At 34.3% G+C, this 21956-nt stretch overlaps 1 protein-coding gene across 1 annotated transcript in view; it reads left to right on the plus strand.

Moving 5' to 3' along the window:
- Positions 1–321: 321 nt before the first annotated feature.
- LOC143233081 (uncharacterized) overlaps positions 322–21956 on the plus strand; it is a 34686-nt gene continuing 13051 nt past the window's right edge. Inside the window, exon 1 of the mRNA XM_076468968.1 lies at positions 322–502. Within this exon, the coding sequence (XP_076325083.1) occupies positions 322–502 (181 nt within the window). The remainder of the gene's footprint in view (positions 503–21956) is intronic.

Genomic DNA, 21956 nt, shown 5'->3' on the forward strand with positions numbered 1-21956 from the left:
GTCAGCACCATATATGCATTTGACCTACTTACAAATTGTTTCACTTTCGATCCAAAATGGTGTCACTAAAATAGTTACAAAATGAAGAAGCATTAGAGTTGCATTGTAGCAGCTGAAATAGTTGGCAGTCAACAGGTTGAGACGATGGAAAAGTAAGATAAAGTTTGAAGATGGAATTTCTATGCCATAAGGAATCAAATACACACTAAAAGTAATAAGAAACACACAAGAACTATATGAAAAGTTGAACGTATGAATGGATGTATTAAGAGAAGTAAATATTTTATAAAAAGGGAAAGTTTGTAAGTTAAGTAGTGTAACATGAACTGGAAGAAAAAGTTGAGTCGAAGTTCAATGATGCATTCAATGATTTTGCTGAAGAGCGTCAGGAAATATAATAGGACAACAAGTCAACAGAAGATGCTGTGGCGTTACGAGGACAAAAATAATGGAGTTATTCCAGAACTGAACAATACATCTTATCCAATTAATAGTCCAGCAGGTTTGGTATACATCAAGTTATCTCAACTGGAATGGAAGCTTACTGAGCATACATCTGTAACAATTTCAACACACAGGTTCCTTGTTTGTTTTCTGAATTTCGCGCACAGCTACACAAAGGGTATCTGCGCTAGCCATCCAATTTAGCAATGTGAGATAGAGGGAAGGCAATTAATCATGACCACACACCGCCAACACTTGAGCTACTATTTTACCAACGAATAGTAGGATTGATCGTCACGTTATAACGCCATCACGGCTGAAAAGGCGAGTATATTTGATGTGATAGGGATTAGAACCCTCGACCCTCGGATTACGAATCGCGTATCTTAGTCACCTGGCCATTTAAAAAGGTTTAATCTGGAGCATATGCGGCAAGTGGTGAGTTGATTTGTCTCTATATAACTTTACCAAACAGAATATTGCGGAATAAATACATAAACCTATGAGTCCAGAAGTTTAAATGGCCAAGTGGGTTAAGGCGTTCGACTCGTAATCGTAATCGAGTTACGGGTTCGAATCCCCGTCGCACCAAACATACTCGCCCTTTCAGCCGATGGGGCGTTATAATGTGACGGTCAATCGCACTATTCGTTGGTAAAAGAGTAGCCCAACAGTTTGCAGTGGGTGGTAATGACTAGCTGCCTTCCCTCTAGTCTTACACTGCTAAATTAGGAACGGCTAACGCAGATAGCCTTCGAGTAGCTTTGCGCGAAATTCAAAACCAACAAGTCAGACGTTCAAACAAACGAAACTGAGTGAAATGGTGTAAAACCCAAATTCTAAAAGTATAACTACAAGCGTTGGAAAAGGCATAAGGTCTCTCATTTTCAAAAAAATTCAACCACTTCTAGTCTCTACGTAGTTGATGAAAATAACAGGATTCTTATCGTAGTCAACTGCATAGTGTAAATAAGTTGTTTTTATTTGCATTTTACTCATTAGAGTAAACGTATATTATAATGAAAAATACTGAACATTTTAACACTGTCTTACAAAATTAACCTTATTGTTTTCAGAGATTTGTAACAGGAAGATATCTTTTATGTTTCTACAGCAACCTACTGGTTCCCGAAGAGATTCAATCATACTTTTAATTCAGTAAACTATATTTTAAGATATAAATACCTCAAATAAAAAATGAACATATTGTATGTGTCTGTGTAAAGAGATAGAGACTTCAAAGCTCTTTAAACAACTGAATTAAAATAATATACATGTCTTAGATATGGTTTTCAAAATGACATCATTTAAGATGATAAACGGTTTCGTTATATGAGACTGCTTTTTGAAACTCTAATGTTTATTTCGTTTAAGATCAATTTGTTCTAAGACTTTGTGTGCCATGTTTATAAAAGCTATTCACAATACGCAGTACTTCTAAAGTCATTGCTACTGCTCAGATAACTCCAGTCAGGAATAACAAAAAATGAATTCGATGTTGGAAATCTTCACGTGTAGTTCAGTCTTGCCATATGGAAGGCAACGTAGTATGGTGTGTTGTGATGTCACTGTGGCCATTCCACATCGTACCTGTGGACATAAGAGCTGTTCTGCAAGGTAATATTTAAGTAGCTTCAGATGAAATACTGAAATGTGTACGTTATTTTCAGATGACCTACACATCTATTTCATCACATTGTGCTCATCTATTTCTTAAACACACTCGTCTGAAAGGGGAATCACTTTTTTTAAAATACCTGGTATTTTCAGATGTAGAGAGTGATTTTCAAAGGTACAACATTTCTTTCGACCGTACCTGACTTTTAATCACGTTTTTATAGCAATAAAACAGTTTTTTAAACAAGAAATTTCAGGTGCCATCTTGTTTTTTTTAGCACCATATAAATTAGTTTCGTTTATACCACAACGAGTATTTTGTCGGTCTTATAGTCTGATTTTATATTGTTTGTTTTCCAAAATTGCCAAAAAAAGAATATATAACGCACAAAACAGCCATTGCAGCTACGAACAGTTTTGAAACATAAATGCGTTAAACCTTAAGCTATATTACCACGTTGCACGGTGCAGTGTCTCGCACCCAAAATAAGAATAAAAAAAAACTGCAATACATACTGTGTGATGTTAACAGGAGATATATGCTAGTGAATTTCAGGACTGTACTTCGTCCTGTGGTACACTAAACTATCGAGCATTTTCAGTGGATGTGCTTTATTGGACTCGTATTCCACATATCAAATTTAAAGGCAACCTATTAAGAAATAACTGATTCATGACATCTTCAATTTGAGTAAGTCTGTTTTTTCTTTTTCCTCTTCGCACTAAAGGTATAGAAACTTTATTAAATAGAAAAATATTTCACTTTTACGAGTATTTTTTTTAATTGGGTACACGGATATATGTTTACAACATACAATTTGAAGTTTCATTTACTGGAACTAAAACATTATTCAACAAAAACCGCTCAAATGTAACGAACATTTTTGCGTACGCCTATGTAAAAAGTCACGTGAGCTATCGGTTCAAGATTATTTTTTTTTTACCACAGCTTCACCTTGGAGTATTTCATTTTTGTCAGTGCAGCCAGGCTGTAAGGTGAAAGGTAGTGCAGATACACAAATGTTGGTTAGGCCAAGCAAACTAAATTAGCAGTTTCTAGCTAAAGGTTTCAAAATAGTCATACAAGTGGATGGTTATTATTCTCTGCCAAGTTTTCATCATAGACTTGCTGAATGTTATCAAATTATTCTATTTAAAGAAAGTTTCGCGTCACGTGATATTAACTTAAGCCATTAACACAAATAAAGGTGCTTTTGATTGCATAGGGGTGATGACTAGAAACTATTAATCTAAATTCCATGGTGTTACAGTTAATAAAAGTTATCAACTCTGTTTTAAAGAGGAAGGCTACCACCATATCTTTTAAATAAGCTGTTTGGTTCTGTAATTTAAAGGTATGTTCCAAGTAATAGAATTGGAATTCCAAAGCTAATATGGATTACTTTCGTGTGTCACTTGGTTGGCTGCACATTTCTCACATTTAAAGTATTTTTATTAGATTTATTTAACAGGACGTTATAATGGAAAACAGATCTAAAATCCAAAAATACAATATGTTTATTATTATAATCATAATTTTTCCAAAATGTTAAAACATAGGAAATTGATAAGATTGTCTTATTTGTACTTTGTTTTATTTCCTTAGTCCATAACATAGTCCGTATATTAAACAATACTGTAGACCTAATGCGCTAGCAGCAGCTCATAAGAGTACATTCCCAAGGGGTGAGCCAATAGTTACTGGCCCATCATGTACAGACTATTAGAGTTATAACGGGTAGAAGACAGTTCATTTATTGACGCTACCAGAGACCTTCTGGCTGTAGTCGATTCTCCATCTTTTAGTTTGTTATGGGTACTTTGTAGAATCTTTGTTTTCCAGCAACCTCGTTGTTCTGAATGTCAATAAAGATCTTCGATTGTTTCTGCTTTTTCATTTCAAAGCCAGAGGATACCTCTGCAAGTAGAGTTATGCTTGAGTTGATAAAAGAGATTTCTTTCTTGGAAGCTAGTCAGCTTTCAAGTTTAACTTCTCTTCAGTGAGCCCTTGCAAATATATCCAGATGATGGCACTATAAAAAAATTGTTTTGTTTCCTGCAATTCTTTCGGGACCAGTTATCCGCTCAGTCAAAAATATCACGATGTCTATTTGTGGTTTATTACTTTCTGTATGAAAATGGTTTGCTTTGTGTCATCCAGCTGCATTTGTTTACTGCTTGAGTAAAGATCCAGTGATCAACCAGCCTTCTGCAAAATGCTGTTTTTCTACAAGATTAAGTTTGTTTGTTTGTCTTTGAATTTCGCGCAAAGCTACAAGAGGGCTATCTGCGCTAGCCGCCCCTAATTTAGCAGTGTAAGACTAGAGGGATGACAGCTAGTCATCACCACCCACCGCCAACTCTTGGGCTACTCTTTTACCAACGAATAGTGGGATTGACCGTCACATTATAACGCCCCACGGCTGAAAGAGCGAGCATGTTTGGTGCGACCGGGATGCGAACCCGCGACCCTCAGATTACAAGTCGCACGCCTTAACACGCTTGGCCATGCAGGGCCTTTTACGTATGACGTAAAGATCTTTTAACAAACAGGAAAGAAGAAAAACTCTTAGTCAGTTAAAATAATTGTTTTGTTTACTACAAAGAACAAAAATACAAACAAACTGAAGAACAGGAAGAACATTGATGTCAAAATAACATGCATTCTCATTCATTGTGAGTGTTAGTAAAATCTATGTCTTTTAATCTCAAAACTACATATTGTGGTCCTTACTTTCATCTGTTACGTCTAGAGCATCTCGTTTCAATAAACAGCAGGACTCAGCTGATGTTCTATCTTATTTGATTGTTTGTTTGTTTGTTTTGGAATTTCGCACAAAGCTACTCGAGGGCTATCTGTGCTAGCCATCCCTAATTTAGCAGTGTAAGACCAGAGGGATGACAGCGAGTCATCACCACCCACCGCCAACTTTTGGGCTATTCTTTTATCAAATAATAGTGGGACTGACCGCATCATTATAACGCCCCCACGACTGAAAGGGTGAGCATGTTTGGTGTGACGGGGATTCGAACCCAGGCCACGAGATTAAGAACGCACATTCAACTATCTTTGACATAGAAAACAACTGTGCCTATGGTGACACGTCTGCATCCACAAGGTCTTCAAATATATGCTGAAAGGTTTTTTTTGATGAATCACCTGTTCGATCTCGATTTTTCTCTTTAACATGATTTCCACAAATCCCAATAGTACCAGCTGTTTAGTTCATATTAATGCATTTCATACATTTCTTGTATTAATGAATCCTTTCAGTGATGGCTGTATGCCACATGTTCATACATAACTCCCTTCTGATAAACATTTAAAGTAATCACCTGTCTGATTAATGTCTGAAGAAATTCGAGATGACGAGAAATCCACTAGAAGTAAAAATTTATTCTCGTGATGGCTGGTATGGGTATCAGCACTTTAATTAAAACAAAGTACAGAACAACGTTTCAACCTTCTTAGATTATCTTCAGGTTAACTTAAATGTTTTACACCTGTAGGTTTTAAATACCCTAATTGAAAAGGGAAGCATGCAAATCATGGTACTTACATTGGGAGGATGTGTAAATATTATTGGTATTCTTTAGTTCTGAGGCTTAACACATATATTGAAGCACAACAGTTGCAATAGATAATTTCTATGTTTTCAATCTTATATGGCTGTGAAGTATTCATAATGATCATTGGTGGTTCATAACACTGGGTGAGGTGGATAAAACTTTGTTACAGTATAAATAGACATCGTTTCTCAGTTCTATTTCTTATTGCAACTTTCAATGCAGTGAAGCCTTCATGGTATTAATGTAGCCAGTGGTCTTTAATCAGAGGTTACTTCCAGATACTTCAATATTCCTTCTGAAGAAACGTTATGATTTCTAGATAATGTGGATATCAAATATTAGCATATGACACCTGGTTCAAATTTCAGTTTAGATAGATTAATGTTTTAAATGTTGAATAGGGTTAGTGAAAATGATATTATTTCAAGTAGACTAGTGGGTAACTTGATTAACAGCTTCCTGGCTAGTGGATGTAACTTCTGGTATTTAGTGTAACTAAGACGTTACAACGATGCCTAAATATCTTAACTCAAAACTACTGGTAAGATGTTCTGGTCAGCTATAACTTTAGTAGTACGGATGAAGGTTTCTTTTCTACTGCAATAACCATCCAACGATGATAATAATAATGATTCAGTCTTAAGGACAGGCACACACGTATCTAGAATCTTTTTAATAACGTTTTAGCTAACATGAGTTTATGAATCTCAAGTTGAGAATAATCCATTGTGAGCCTTGAGTAGGAATTTGATAAAGCTATGGCACCTTTCACTCAGCCACATTGGTACTCCAACACTAACCTAACCATCTTGAGTTCTGTAAATTTCTTAACCATAAAAAACATATTACTTGAACCTGGAGCCCCTTATTGAGATGAACTTATGGTTCTCTATATCTTTCAAAACTAAATAATATTTCTATATCCGTATATAGCTGTAGGTCAGATAAGGATTGCTGTAACTTGAGCATCTCTTACATGTCATGATGGTTAGTTACATTGATTCATGTATACTCACTTGGATGTGTTGGTCTTCATTCGAAGAAAGTAAAAGAATCGTTGTGAATGAATGATGCCGCTATATTTTTGTTTCCTGTTGTGTCTATAAGCTTCTTCAAGGTCCAGAATCAAAGGCTTGCAAGAGGTGACCTCACTGCACAGTTTGTTGCATTTGCTCTTACTTGCTTTGAAAAATGATTACTTGATTACTTTGAAAAATGATTACTTGATTACTTTGAAAAATGATTACTTGATTACTTTGAAAAATGATTACTTGCACATAGTACAAGCAATTCTTGCTTCCTCAACTGAGGCTTCTGTTTAATTGCTTTTCAGGTTTTATCTCTTCGATCCACAATTTGAAAGATTAAAAAATAAATATAACAAAGAGGAAAGTTTCTATATTTTAAATAAAAAGCAGCATATGGATTATGACATAAGCCATTCATTTATTCATCTGTAACGTCTACGAGCAATGTAAGCACGAGGTGGTTATGAGAAGAGAAATATCCTATTAATATTTGCCCTGTAATACTGAAACCAAAATGCACTTTGTGTTTGTTTTTTAACAAGTTCTAATAACTCAAGCATACAATACCAAAGGCATTTCAGTTTGGTGTAGTTTGTTGTTGTTAAATTTCGCCTGAAGATACTCTAAGGCTATTTGCACTAACGATATTTAAATTAGAAGCGATATACTGGAAGGAAATTATCTATAAACACCCTTCACCACCAACTCTTGGAATTCCCTTTCACTAACAAAACATGGGACCAATCGTCATATTATAAAGCCACTACGGCTGATAAGTTGAGCAAATTGAGTGACGGGATTCGAACCCGCTACTCGCAAGTTGTGAATTGAGCACCATGTTGGTTAGAGCTTCTAATTTTTACGCAGTTACGTTTGTTTTTTACTCACTGACCTCCAAAAACGAAACTAGAACTTAAATAGTAGTATTTTGACCAAAAACGTGTATATAACTCTTTATTAAAAAAAACAACAACATCTATAGCAAACTATCTGATCACTTTCGATTTTTCCAGAACTTGAAGTAAGTTGGATATACAGACAAAAACTATTCTGTTTAAAAACCTTGCTTAAACAAGGCAGGAAATGAAAATGAACTTATAATTCTTTTGGGTTTCTTTTACCTTTTGTACCCCGCTAATACAGCGGTATATCTACGGATTTACAACGCTAAAATCAGGGGTTCGATATCCCATGTGGCTTTGATATAAGAAAACACACACACACACGTTTCCTGCATATGTGTCCAAATTATATTCTAACTTTCGCCTTCTAGTGGCACAATGGTATGTCTGCGAACTTATAACGCTAGAAACCGGGTTTCGATACCCATGGTAGGCAGAGCATAGACAGCCTAATTGTGTAGCTTTGCGCTTGATTCTAAATAAATAAACGAATTCTATGTATTTAACTTTATTTGGATAATGACTTTAAATAATTCTATTAATTGAAATACATTCTGAGGTTAAATAAAGATTTATTCACATATCTGGGTAATTTCGATACACTAAGAAACCGATAAGAATTCTTCAGTTGTTTTTTATCTCGCTAACTATCTATTGTAAGATTTGCAATACCTTAAGGCTCAGCATGGCCAGGTGGTTAAGGCCCTCGAGTCGTAATCTGAGGGTCGCGGGTTCGAATCCCAGTCGCACCAAAAGTGCTCGCCCTTTCATCCGTGAGGGTATTATAAAGTTGCGGTCAATCCCACTATTCGTTGATAAAAGAGTAACTCTAAAGTTGTCGGTGGGTAATGATAACTACATTGCAAATTTAGGGAAGACTAGCACAAATCGTCCTCTTCTAGCTTTACGCGAAATTCAAACAAACAATGTTCTAATTTTACGCTAACAGAGCTTTGAGACACAGTGGGTTGAAAAGAATAAAAACTACCTCTAATATTTTATATCAGAATTATTAAGCTGCAATGGAAGTCAAAATCCTTCAAACTAACGTTCTTGGATAGGTATTTCTTTTTACATAGTAAACGCTTTATATATGAGTAAAACATGTTATAGAAACAAACGATAAAAAAATACGTAAAACATTCCATAACATGAAATTGGAAACTCCTTTAAAATAATAAGACAGGTATGTCCAATTAACGTTTCTGTAAGAAAACTAGACCCATCTATGAATGTTTAATTTTCACAATTAGCAGGGTACAAAGAGTAGAGATTCGCTTCTCAAGCACGTTTGTCTTGATGACACACATCATTAAGCTATCGATTAGCGGAAGTTTGTAGACTACGCGGCCAGACTTGTTGTCGACATTAACATGTTCGGGTTCCTTTTAGGGAACATGTCATTGTTTAAAATCAGAAAGCTTCGATTAATAACGAGAATGACGTGTTCCCTGTGACAAGATACGAATTTATACTTCCAAGGAAGATTTTTTAAAATAAAAATGCGTGCAAAATTAATTACTTATATAACCGTGTGGTAAAAGGCTAAATATTTATTATTATTACTTTATAACATCGGAGCTACCAACACACACTTTTCTTCACATATCCTCAATTTTTTGAGAGGGTTTTTACTTAATAAAACTCGTGAATTGTGTCACGAGTTTTATATTAGATGTGGAATTGTGTAAGTTCAAACGTTGCCAATGCAAATTGTATTAACCACAACCAATTTCTCAGCTGTTTTAAAATGGTTGCTTTTAATAATTAAGTTTATGAGTATTCTTGTGAAGTTACACGAAACCAAGAGACGTGTTTCTTGTGTTTGAATCAACATTTCAAAACGAAACGGATAACACAGGACGTTGTTACTGACAAACAAGTGAACGAGCTTATTTTGAAAATGTCTCCAGGCGGCGCCATTCGTCTATTGCAAACCAGAAGTCGTATAACACCATTATCTGATTTCCTTTTCTTTAAGATTCAAGACATTTTTTTTGTGACATTGCATACGTATATATATATACACACACACGCGTAACTAGAATGACTGACATCTCATTAAATACATAGTTCTACTGATAAAATAAAACATATAAGGAGTTTCAGAAACTTGTTGTCACGGTAACTTGATTAACTATATATTTCTTTCTTCTGAAATTAAAGAATAAATTATATATATTTACATTCTCTTAAAATAAGTTAATTACTTTTTTAATATGAAAAAAAATATCTCGTAGAAGAATAGTGACGTAATAACATACAGAGAATATTTTTTTTATTTTAAATAACCGGTAAAATCATATTTCAACTGTTTGCAATCTCCACACTAGTCTCCACATTAGATTGTTTCTTTGTTTTTGAATTTCGCACAAAGATACGTCGAGGGCTATCTGCGCTAGCCGTCCCTAATTTAGCAGTCTAAGACGAGAGGGAAGGCAGTAATCACCACCTACCGCCAACTCTTGGGTTACTCTTTTACCAACTAATAGTGAGATTGACAGTTACATTATAAGGCTCATACAGGTGAAGGAGCGAGCATGTTTGGTATGACGGGGATTCGAACCCGTGACCCTCAGATTGCGAGTCGAGTGCCTTAACCACGTGGCCATGTCAAAAGGTACAGTGAAAATTTCCATATACATGTATGGGTTACTTAAATATTACTTTGCATTAATTAAAAATTCACCTTCAATTTATAGATGATAATTAACAAACAGAAATATCGCGGGGCAGTCTATTTAGAGTAATGTAATACTAAACTCTTACGCTAGGTTAAAAGTACATATTTTAAAAAGCATTTGAAAGTAGATGTCATTACACCAGATATACCAGTTGTCGTTTGCAGATGTATTGAATGGTGTTATTTTCTTATCTTAAGCAATTTGATAAACACTTAAAATACACATAAAATGTGTATTAATAATAATCTGTTTCTGACGAACGGAGTTAAAGGCTTCACATAATGATAAACATAACACAGTACAGTTCCTTATCTGGGAATAAGCTTGCTCTATTAGTACGACACTTTTCAATCTACATGATAAAATTGAGACCTAGAAATACGCCCTATAGCTTGTAACGCTGCACATGTTTTTATTCCATGGAATGTGTTTGAATTACCCTAATAGCTATGGACTCTCATTTATTCGATTTATTGGTCAAGGTTAATCAGTGTACTCACCTACAAGAACACGTGTAATTGTGGTTAATGAAATTGTCAGGCTTCAGGCAAACTGGATTGATGAAACAGGAAATAATAATTGAATCAGCTGTACACATATTTCCATAATGTTTCCGTTTCCTGATCTGAGCCAACGTGTTGTTTTTGGTTCTTTATAGTTTTATAAGTATCTGAAGATAAAATAAATTACAGTAAATAAGAAAGCGGTGAGAAAAAGGTAAAACACGAATTTGATGGTAGAAAATTATTCTCAATAGTAATATGAAAATAGACAACCCACTTTAATAAACTAAATGTTTAAAAGAAAACCTAAAGTTATTTAAATGTGGTATTTTATCTCTAGAAATGTGACACGTATTTCTTAGATATATGTGGTATTTAGCAGTATGTGATTTTACCCTGGAAGATTTAAAAGGCAACTTGATGTTGAAATAATGGTTCAAAGGATGACTCCGAGTTATGTTTTTATAAGTTTGTATTTGGAAAATACTAATCTAAAGGTTTTGGCGCTCTCAATCTAAAATTTTAATTAGCTTTGTGTTTTTGACCACACCCAAGGTGTCATAGATTAATTTACTCTAATCCTGTTAAAGTAATTTGAACTTAAGGGTAGGCTGGTAAAGATCGCAATGAATAATAAAACTGAATCGGGTATACGCTTGCCCCATGCTTGGTATTGCTGGTGTCTCCCTGTGAAAGCCAATGAAAGGGAAAAAAGGCTCATAGATTAATCTACACTTGCCTAAAATAATTTCTAGTACCACGGTTATTGAGGATTCGTTTTTGTTTTTCTTTGTGCGTGAACATTTTTTTACTTTTCCAAATTAAGTATCAGAGAAAGCTACATACATAACAAAATCTTATCATACTATAATATAACTCTTGCTTATATGATATTTGGAAACCTTTTTATTACGCGATGTACAACCACACAACTTTGCGAAATGTTTATTCTGTGTAGACGTAGATTTGCAACAGGGACACTATTTTCCCTTTTCCCCTCCGTTTCCCATCACAGAGAACTTCATTCTCAGGGTACAGATATGATGTCATAAAACGTCACACGTGGATCTAATGTACTGGTGCTTCGGGTAATTGGCTACAATTGCAAAAAGACAGAACCCTACAATCTGAGACAAAATCGACTTTTGCTTTGAGGCATTTACGTTCTCCATTACTAAACATATGTTGATGTAGCAAGCTATTCTCTTCGCCATTATCTTATTTAAAAGCATTCTTCCCTTTGAACAAAATATTTTTTTATACCAAACTGAGAACAAACAAAGTGCATTATTTCTATCCAATGCACAGAATTTCCAACACAATCCAAAATTTTGTATAAAATGAAAATAAGGACAAGAATATACTTCAAAATTATTTCTTCCGTCATATTTATATATATTCATATTTATATATATTCTTTCAGATCTTTCTTTCAATATATCAAAACAGACTCCATATCTGCTTTTGAAATGAACCTACTCATCAGAATGTTTCACATACGTAAACATAAAAAGTACAAGAAATTTCACATGATAAAGAGATGTGAACTTCCATAACTTAAAATAACATTGACCCTTAAAACTGAATAAGCTTATATGAGAAAACGCAGTTAAAAATTTGTTATAACCTTCAGGTTTAGTACAAAAAATGGTACGATGGAGTAATCTCTGAAAGTACACTCAGTCATATATGTCATCTGCACGATTAATGCGGATAGATAAAAATATAATAACATAAAGTGTTTCACATTAACATTTTACTTACAAATAATTAACACGTGAAAATTAATACATGTGCACTTTGTGAACGTCATCGTGGCTTGAATTTAAAACTTTGCAATTTTGGTCACTGTCAATGTATTTTATAATTGTTGTTAACACAACGGTTTTTTTGAACGGTTGTTCATAGTCAACGTGTTTTATAATTGTTGTTCACTGTCAACGTGTTTTATAATTGTTGTTCACTGTCAACGTGTTTTATAATTGTTGTTCACTGTCAATGTGTTTCATAATTGTTGTTCAGAGTCAACTTGTTTTATAATTGTTGTTCATAGTCAACGTGTTATACAATTGTTGTTCATAGTCAACGGTTTTATAATTGTTGTTCATAGTCAACGTGTTATATAGTTGTTCATAGTTAACGTGTTTTATAATTGTTGTTCATAGTCAACTTGTTTTATAATTGTTGTTCATAGTCAACGTGTTTTATAATTGTTGTTCATAGTCAACGTGTTATATAGTTGTTCATAGTCAACGTGTTTTATAATTGTTGTTCATAGTCAACGTGTTTTATAATTGTTGTTCATAGTCAACGTGTTATATAGTTGTTCATAGTCAACGTGTTTTATAATTGTTGTTCATAGTCAACGTGTTATATAGTTGTTCATAGTCAACGTGTTTTATAATTGTTGTTCATAGTCAACGTGTTTTATAATTGTTGTTCACTGTCAATGTGTTTTATAATTGTTGTTCATAGTCAACGTGTTTTATAATTGTTGTTCATAGTCAACGTGTTATATAGTTGTTCATAGTCAACGTGTTTTATAATTGTTGTTCACTGTCAATGTGTCATTTATAATTGTTGTTCATAGTCAACGTGTTTTATAATTGTTGTTCATAGTCAACGTGTTATATAGTTGTTCATAGTCAACGTGTTTTATAATTGTTGTTCATAGTCAACGTGTTATATAGTTGTTCATAGTCAACGTGTTTTATAATTGTTGTTCATAGTCAACGTGTTTTATAATTGTTGTTCATAGTCAACGTGTTATATAGTTGTTCATAGTCAACGTGTTTTATAATTGTTGTTCATAGTCAACGTGTTATATAGTTGTTCATAGTCAACGTGTTTTATAATTGTTGTTCATAGTCAACGTGTTTTATAATTGTTGTTCACTGTCAATGTGTTTTATAATTGTTGTTCATAGTCAACGTGTTTTATAATTGTTGTTCATAGTCAACGTGTTATATAGTTGTTCATAGTCAACGTGTTTTATAATTGTTGTTCACTGTCAATGTGTCATTTATAATTGTTGTTCATAGTCAACGTGTTTTATAATTGTTGTTCATAGTCAACGTGTTATATAGTTGTTCATAGTCAACGTGTTTTATAATTGTTGTTCATAGTCAACGTGTTATATAGTTGTTCATAGTCAACGTGTTTTATAATTGTTGTTCATAGTCAACGTGTTTTATAATTGTTGTTCATAGTCAACGTGTTTTATAATTGTTGTTCATAGTCAACGTGTTATATAGTTGTTCATAGTCAATGTGTTATATAGTTGTTCATAGTCAACGTGTTTTATAATTGTTGTTCATAGTCAACGTGTTTTATAATTGTTGTTCATAGTCAACGTGTTATATAGTTGTTCATAGTCAACGTGTTTTATAATTGTTGTTCATAGTCAACGTGTTATATAGTTGTTCATAGTCAACGTGTTTTATAATTGTCGCTCATAGTCAACGTGTTTTATAATTAGTGATGACGAGAAACCCACTTGTTGAGAAAATTTATATGCAAAAACGGCTCGTTCGCTCTTCTATGTAAAAGTGTTTTCAGTTCGCTCTTCTATGTAAAAGTGTTTTCTCAGCCCAAACGAGCCGTTTTTGCATATAAAGTGTTTTATAATTGTTGTTCACTGTCAACGTGTTTTATAATTGTTGTTCATAGTCAACGTGTTTTATAATTGTTGTTCATAGTCAACGTGTTATATAATTGTTGTTCATAGTCAACGTGTTTTATAATTGTTGTTCATAGTCAACGTGTTATATAATTGTTGTTCATAGTCAACGTGTTATACAATTGTTGTTCATAGTCAACGTGTTTTATAATTGTTGTTCACTGTCAATGTATTTTATAATTGTTGCTGCTCATTGGAAAGTCAAAACAAGCTTATTACGTTAATGAAAATCACAAAATTAGCATAAATATTCAGTTTACCTTAAAAGTAAAATTGGTATAATTCAGAAGACAGTACTTATTGAAACAAAAATATTATTAACAGTCAGAATAAGTGTAGGTACCTGTAAGTAATTTAGATTAAATTATAGATTTACTCTAATGTAACAAAGACCTAACTTTCACATTGTTCGGGTTGACTTTTACAAACTGAAGCCGTTCTTAAAACAGTTGGTTGTGACTGATACAAGTAATACATTTTTAAAACAGTTGGTTGTGACTGATACAAGTAATACATTTTTAAAACAGTTGGTTGTGACTGATACAAGTAATACATTTTTAAACCAGTTGGTTGTGACTGATATAAGTAATACATTTTTAAACCAGTTGGTTGTGACTGATATAAGTAATACATTTTTAAAACAGTTGGTTGTGACTGATATAAATAATACATTTTTAAAACAGTTGGTTGTGACTGATATAAGTAATAAATTTTTAAACAGTTGGTTGTGACTGGTATAAGTAATACCCGATCTGTTCAGCTTTATTTGGCTCTTATGCTCAAAGTTTTACATAAATCCAAAACTTTCTTGAGCATTCATTTCAGTACAATCGAGACTGAAAGTAAGAAACACGAAGCACCATCGTCTTCAAGAAAAAAAGCGAGTGGCCTCTTCAAATGTTTTATTATCAAACAATGCGTATCATATATAACTGTTCTACATTTTCCATACAAGGTTCGTGTATATACTAGAAGAAGAATGGTTTCATCTTATTTCTTCTTTACCGAATGTAACCTCGGGCTACAATATGCCATAGATGTAATGTTCAAGAGTGTGGGGCTGGACTGCTTCTTATTTCTTACTTTTTAATAGTAGAAAGTTGAAATCGGATACAGATGCATCAGTTTTCGAAAAGCAAGATGTTTTAAGCCTTTGTGCTTACTTACAATGAATAAGGGAATATATTTTCACAGATCCTTCTGAAATGAATTTTCGAAATCCGTATAAAATGTATTACAAATGACATTTAAGAAAGCAAATGTTAACCGCTAGGCGTATAAGACGTAAAACACGTGCAATTGCTGGTTTAACACAATAACATTTTACTTATTAACCTGTAACTATGGGAATTAGAGCACGTTTATTATTATTTTAATTTATAAATGTTCTACAATTATTTAATTTAAAGCCTTTAATGTTCGACATTAAAGTATCTCTTTCTGAGTGACCTAAAATGCGTGAACACTTATGTCACGAGAAGTGAACTCTCGAGCACGTTCCAATTAATTGATTTGTTTGTTTTTGAATTTCACGCAAAGCTACACGAGGGCAAACTGCGCAAGCCGTCCGTAAGTTAGAAGTGTGAGACTAGAGGGAAGGCAATTCTTGGGTTACTCTTTCACCAACGAATAGTGGGAGAGACCCTCATATTATAACGCTCCCAGAGCTGAAAGGGCGAGCACGTTTGGTGCGACGAGGATTCGAACCCGCGACCCTCAAATTACGAGTCGAACGCCTTAACGCAGCTGGCCATGCTGGGCCTTATGGCTATCTTAAAGTTTGTAAAATGAATGCGTGTAATATTATAATATTTACAGGTGACCACATTTTGCAATATATTCTACAAATAATATGTTATTTTGCTAAAACGATATATTAATACCATTTTTACCATTAATTTATAATCGTGTGTCATCCAATGTTGACTCTATATGTATATGTTAGTTTGCGTATAATTCCATTTATCGAGTACACTTACATAAACACACAAAAGTTAGCTTGTTGACATGTTTATTCACGTGTAAGATAACGCTATAGAATTAATTATTACATGCGACTGTGTTCGTTTCTCAAAGTTCTTACAAATAGCCTGATTTTAAATTAAAAATCACACATGAGGGTTGCGAGATATCTCTATTAGGTTAATCAGCTATTATTTATACTAGAAACAAAGTTTTCAAGGAAACAGCGAATCTTGATTTGAGTTAATCACATAGGGTTTAAGTTTGGTAACCAAGAGCGATGTTATAAAGCCATGCTTTTATTGAGTGAGTTTGCTGGTACATACGGGTGAAAACCTCAACAAGCATATCACGTGGGTAGAAGCTGTGGTGATGCTTTACGGTGTAGCAGCCCTGCAGCTGCTCGTTGTTCATCTAACTCAGATGATTACATATCGTTCGGATTTTGGGAAAAGCTCGAATATTATTTCAAAAATTCTGTTGAGGCAAAACATCCTTTCTAATCGCAGTGATGAAATTTTTATTTAGTACATGACGAATGGCATAATTACTAGCGTAAAGGTGGTAACATTTAGAACTCAAAAAAGAGTATTTTATGTTCCATATAAACATCTTGGACGATCAGAGCTCACTGTTAAAATATTTTAAGAAACATTGATACCTGAGTAACCGTATCGTCACACAAGTAGCATTGGGAAACATAAATTAATGTTTTAAGTTCAGTTAGAAAAAGGGCCTAACATGGCCAGGTGGGTTAAGGCGTTCGACTCGTAATCTGAGGATCGCGGGTTCGAATCCCCGTCGCACAAACCATGCTCGCCCTTTCAGCTGTGGGGGGCGTTTAAATGTTATGGTCAATCCCACTATTCGTTGGTAAAAGAGTAGCCCAAGAGTTGGCGGTGAGTGGTGATGACTAGCTGCCTTCCCTCTAGTCTTACACTGCTAAATTAGGGACGGCTAGCCAAGATAGCCCTCGTGTAGCTTTGTGCGAAGTTTCAAACAAAAACAAACATCCTGAAATTGTTTATATGAAATGTTTCTGTTTATGTAACTTTCCGTTTCTGTTGTATTTATTTAGAAGGATGAAGTGTAAACATTCAACAAGTATTAATAATAACTTCTGATGAAAACGTGTCACTTACGTATATCAGAGCTAATTATCAATGTAGCGGTGAATGCATCTGATTCAATATATTACTCTGTATTTCTCACTCAAAGTAATTATATTACATTATTTCATCAACTGTATACCCTCTGCATACCGAGTATATTGTGCTGTAATTATAATAAAATTTCATTAGGTTTGGTCAGGTTAAGATGTTTAGGTTAGTTCAAAATCTATATAATAAGTTAACAATGTTACATAATCATTATATTAAGTAAACAACAACACTTGTAGGCATATTAAACATTCTAATATGTACCGTAAATTAAAGTACGGTTAAATACAATATAGAAATACCAAATGTTATAAAATTATGTCCCTGGTAGTTCATCGGGGAGTTTGTAGTTTTATAAGTCAACTGCATCCAGTACTGAGCGAGACGATAATTGTCACCTCGTCTGCCGGGTATTCTCCGTCATTTTTAGAATGATAAGTTTAAGATAGTTTATTGAAGTCAGCTATGTTGTGTTAGAAGGACGGGATTCTTGGTAAGTTGAAGTTTTCATTACGAAACGTGAGATCGATGTACATGTGAAACAGTCTTGCGTGGTAAAGGAGTTTTTTTGTGAACGATAATGAATAGATGAGTTGAAAACTGGCTGAAGAAACGGAAAAAAATATAAACGTATGAGATAAATTATCGATATTCTTGTGGATTGAAAGGAATGAATTTTTTTGGAGTGTTATATCAATATGAAGCTGATGAAAACACGAATCAACTTTACGATCATTCAGGGATTTATGAATAGGAGAGAATCATGTGTAAGACGTCTGATAGAAAGTTGCGTAGACAATCAATGAAAAGAAAAGGAAAAATGTCCTTTTTGAACAGAGATACACCATAATGAGAGGAAAGGACTATGTCCAGCTTGACATTTCATGTATGGATGGATTTGTAGAAGGGAACCATTAATGTGCTCCATTAGGTTGTTCTAAGTTAAGGAAGAGATTGCCTGTGAACGTTGACGCCAGTCGTGGTTGTGTTGCCTGTAAATAAATGGGAAGAAAACATGACGCAATAGTTGAGTTTATTAGAACACATGATTATCCTGGATATCTGATTAGAGTAGTGAAGTGTGAGAACCAATCGCCACTCCTCGCGGATTGTCACGCCCGTGTAAATTTTAGCCAGAAAACAAAAACAAGTTGGCCTAAGAAATGTCTCGTTAAACAGTACAAACTTATGCACTACGAGTTAAACAGTGCACACTCATGCACTACGAGTTAAACAGCACACACTCATGCACCACGAGTTAAACAGCACACACTCATGCACTACGAGTTAAACAGCACACACCCATGCACTACGAGTTAAACAGTGCACACTCATGGACTACGAGTTAAACAGTGCACACTCATGGACTACGAGTTCCAAGAGAACGAATATCAATAATTCGACAATCTGTTTGTAGCAACCCGACCATGTCATTAACAGTAGGATATGAAAATGAATGCTTAAGCCGGAGTTGTCAGCCTGCATATCGAATTTAACAACAGATATAGCAGTAAAATGTATTTTATTGAGTACAAAAGCAAATTGAACGGAAAGAATAATAATCCGTGTAATAGTTAGAAAACATCATCCACAGTTAGAGGTAGAGGTGTTGACGACGTAATTGTTTTGGTTTAAGTGTTAATGTCGATTTCTGCACATCTTGTCAAAAGGTGTAGAATTGATGTTCTTGTAATTATGAACCCATAGACAACATCTAGAGATCTTCAACAATTGATGTTCTTGTAATTATGAACCCATAGACAACATCTAGAGATCTTCAACAATTGATGTTCTTGTAATTATGAACCCATAGACAACATCTAGAGATCTTCAACAATTGATGTTCTTGTAATTATAAACCCATAGACAACATCTAGAGATCTTCAACAATTGATGTTCTTGTAATTATGAACCCATAGACAACATCTAGAGATCTTCAACAATTGATGTTCTTGCAATTACGCCATTAGTGGATATGAACCCATAGACAACATCTAGAGATCTTCAACAAAAAAGAAAGAACCGAGTAGCACTTACCGTCTATATTAAAGAGAAAGATGAAAAGAGCCTGATGTCAGTTCTGTATCCAAAGATTCCAAAGAGAGAAACTCAGAGGTTTGAGTCAAATCCTTGGAGTTCATTCTGATGTCAGGATGACAGTAATTATGACAATAATATCAGCAGATGTAGATCAACAGTGAATTACAAGTGGATTAGCCATGGAAATGTTGTTTTAAGCTGTGGGGTAGGAATTATGCAAATCAGGTTCTAGTCTTGAGTATGATTTCATTCTCATCCGAAAGATTTGAGGACAAATACACAGTCACTGTCGAAAGCTAGTGACGATTCCTCTGTATGATGTCACAAAACGAATTGTTCTTACCACGAAAATGAGGATTCGTTAAGAAGACAGATATTGTGAATTATTCAACAAAACACTCTGTAAGCAACAATTAGCCCTCAGTGGCACAGTAGTATGTCTGCGGACTTACAACGCTAGAAACAGTGTTTCGATACCCTTTGGTAGCATTGTGTATGTTTGTGCTAAACTTTAAACAAACAAACAGACAAAATATCAAAATGTAATAATAAATCATGAATACGTAATGTTATTCTTATGTAACTGCAATGTGTTTAATATTTCTTCAACTAATTACTATATCTTAACTAAATACGTTTGCGTCAATACAACCCTAAAACCCAGAGCAAGAAAATAAGCTGCTAAGTGTAGCTCTTATGTCACTTGCATTTTTATCCAAGGATAAGAAAATGTTAATGAGTGATCAGAATGATAAACTCTAAACAATTATTAAAATTATTAACGTTCAATAACAGTGTAATGCATCATTTTTAGTATCTTATTAAAGTTCAAAGACAGACATAAAAACTTAAGTTCAATGATTACACCCTTATTTTGCGATAAAGTTTAATGTGTTTTTTTTTCCTTGTATTAAATTACAGGATTTTTGGATGTCCGCAGACATGCTGTTGTGCCACTGAGGGCTAAGTTAAAGGAAAACTCTAAAACTGTAATGCAGTGAATACTCTAAAGCTTAAGTCATAAAGAAAAACTTGAGCTATCACATAAAGGGTTCAAATATGTTTTAAGCGCAACACGCGTAACAGAATGGTCATTTAAACATTTAAGTGCCTTAGAGTGGCTATTTTTCATCACTAAGTGTCTGCTTTGTTCCTCTATAAGAAACACTTTATGAAGTATACAAAACAAATACATGATGCCACAAAAAATACTATATTTTCTTTAATATAGAAAGATTTCTGTGGCTTAGGGGCTAGTATGTCAGGTCACGAAGCTGAGGATCCATGGTACAAATCTCTTTGTCGCAAAGTTGAGTTACAAGCTTTAGAGCCATGAGGGCTACGTGTGTGTTGTAAGAGTAAATCCAACTGTTTAAAAGTTTACCACAGTTGCTGTTAATTAAATGTCTTCTAATTTTGTAGTTCAAAACTAGAAATGTTTAATGCAGATATCCTAGCGCATCTTTACGCAACTATATGAAATAACGTAACAAAATTTCCCGCGATAGCTCAGTATTTTTTTATCATGAATAGCTTTATCATTAACTTTAGCTACTGCAAAAAGATAGGAAGCAATCATTTATAACAAGAATTCACAGTAAAGTATAATAATATACACGAAGAAATTTTTAGTTTGTTTTTGAATTTCGCACAAAGCTACTCGAGGGCTATCTGTGTTAGCCGTCCCTAATTTAGTAGTGTAAGACAAGAGGGAAGGCAGCTAGTCATCACCATCAACCGCCAACTCTTGGGCTACACTTTCACCAAAGAATAGTAGGATTGACCGTCTCATTATAACGCTCCCACGGCTGAAATGGCGAGCATGTTTGGCGCGACAGAGATGCGAACCCGCGACCCTCAGCTTACAACTCGCACGCCTTAACACGCTTGGCCATGCCGGGCCCTAGTAAAAGAGTAGCCCAAGAGTTGGCGGTGGGTGATGATGACTAGCTGTCTTCCCTCTAGTCTCACACTGCTACATTAAGGACGGCTAGCACAGATAGCCCTCGAGTAGCTTTGCGCGAAATTCAAAACAAACAAACAAACAAGATAAAAGGTTTTGTGTTATGCGGCAAAAAAACCCAAACCACATGATTCTCCGTGTGTTGTGAACCTAAAACGAATCTTTTAATCAAACTCTCACAATGTTTATATCGTAGATCTTTTCACTTTAAATACTATTTTGTTTTCGTTTTGTCCTTCTTCTTTACAGTTATAATAGATTTCTGTTATATGTGGTACATAAATGGAATTTATGTTTCCGTAGCTTCGTAGCAAATTTGTTTGTATTATCTTAAGTAATGTCGGAGATATGGACCAAAATATGCAAACATTACGTCAAAATCTTTTAAAGGTTTGCGCTTGGTT

The sequence above is a fragment of the Tachypleus tridentatus genome, chromosome 1, assembly GCF_004210375.1.
Source record: "Tachypleus tridentatus isolate NWPU-2018 chromosome 1, ASM421037v1, whole genome shotgun sequence".
Classification (NCBI taxonomy): Eukaryota; Metazoa; Arthropoda; class Merostomata; order Xiphosura; family Limulidae; genus Tachypleus; species Tachypleus tridentatus.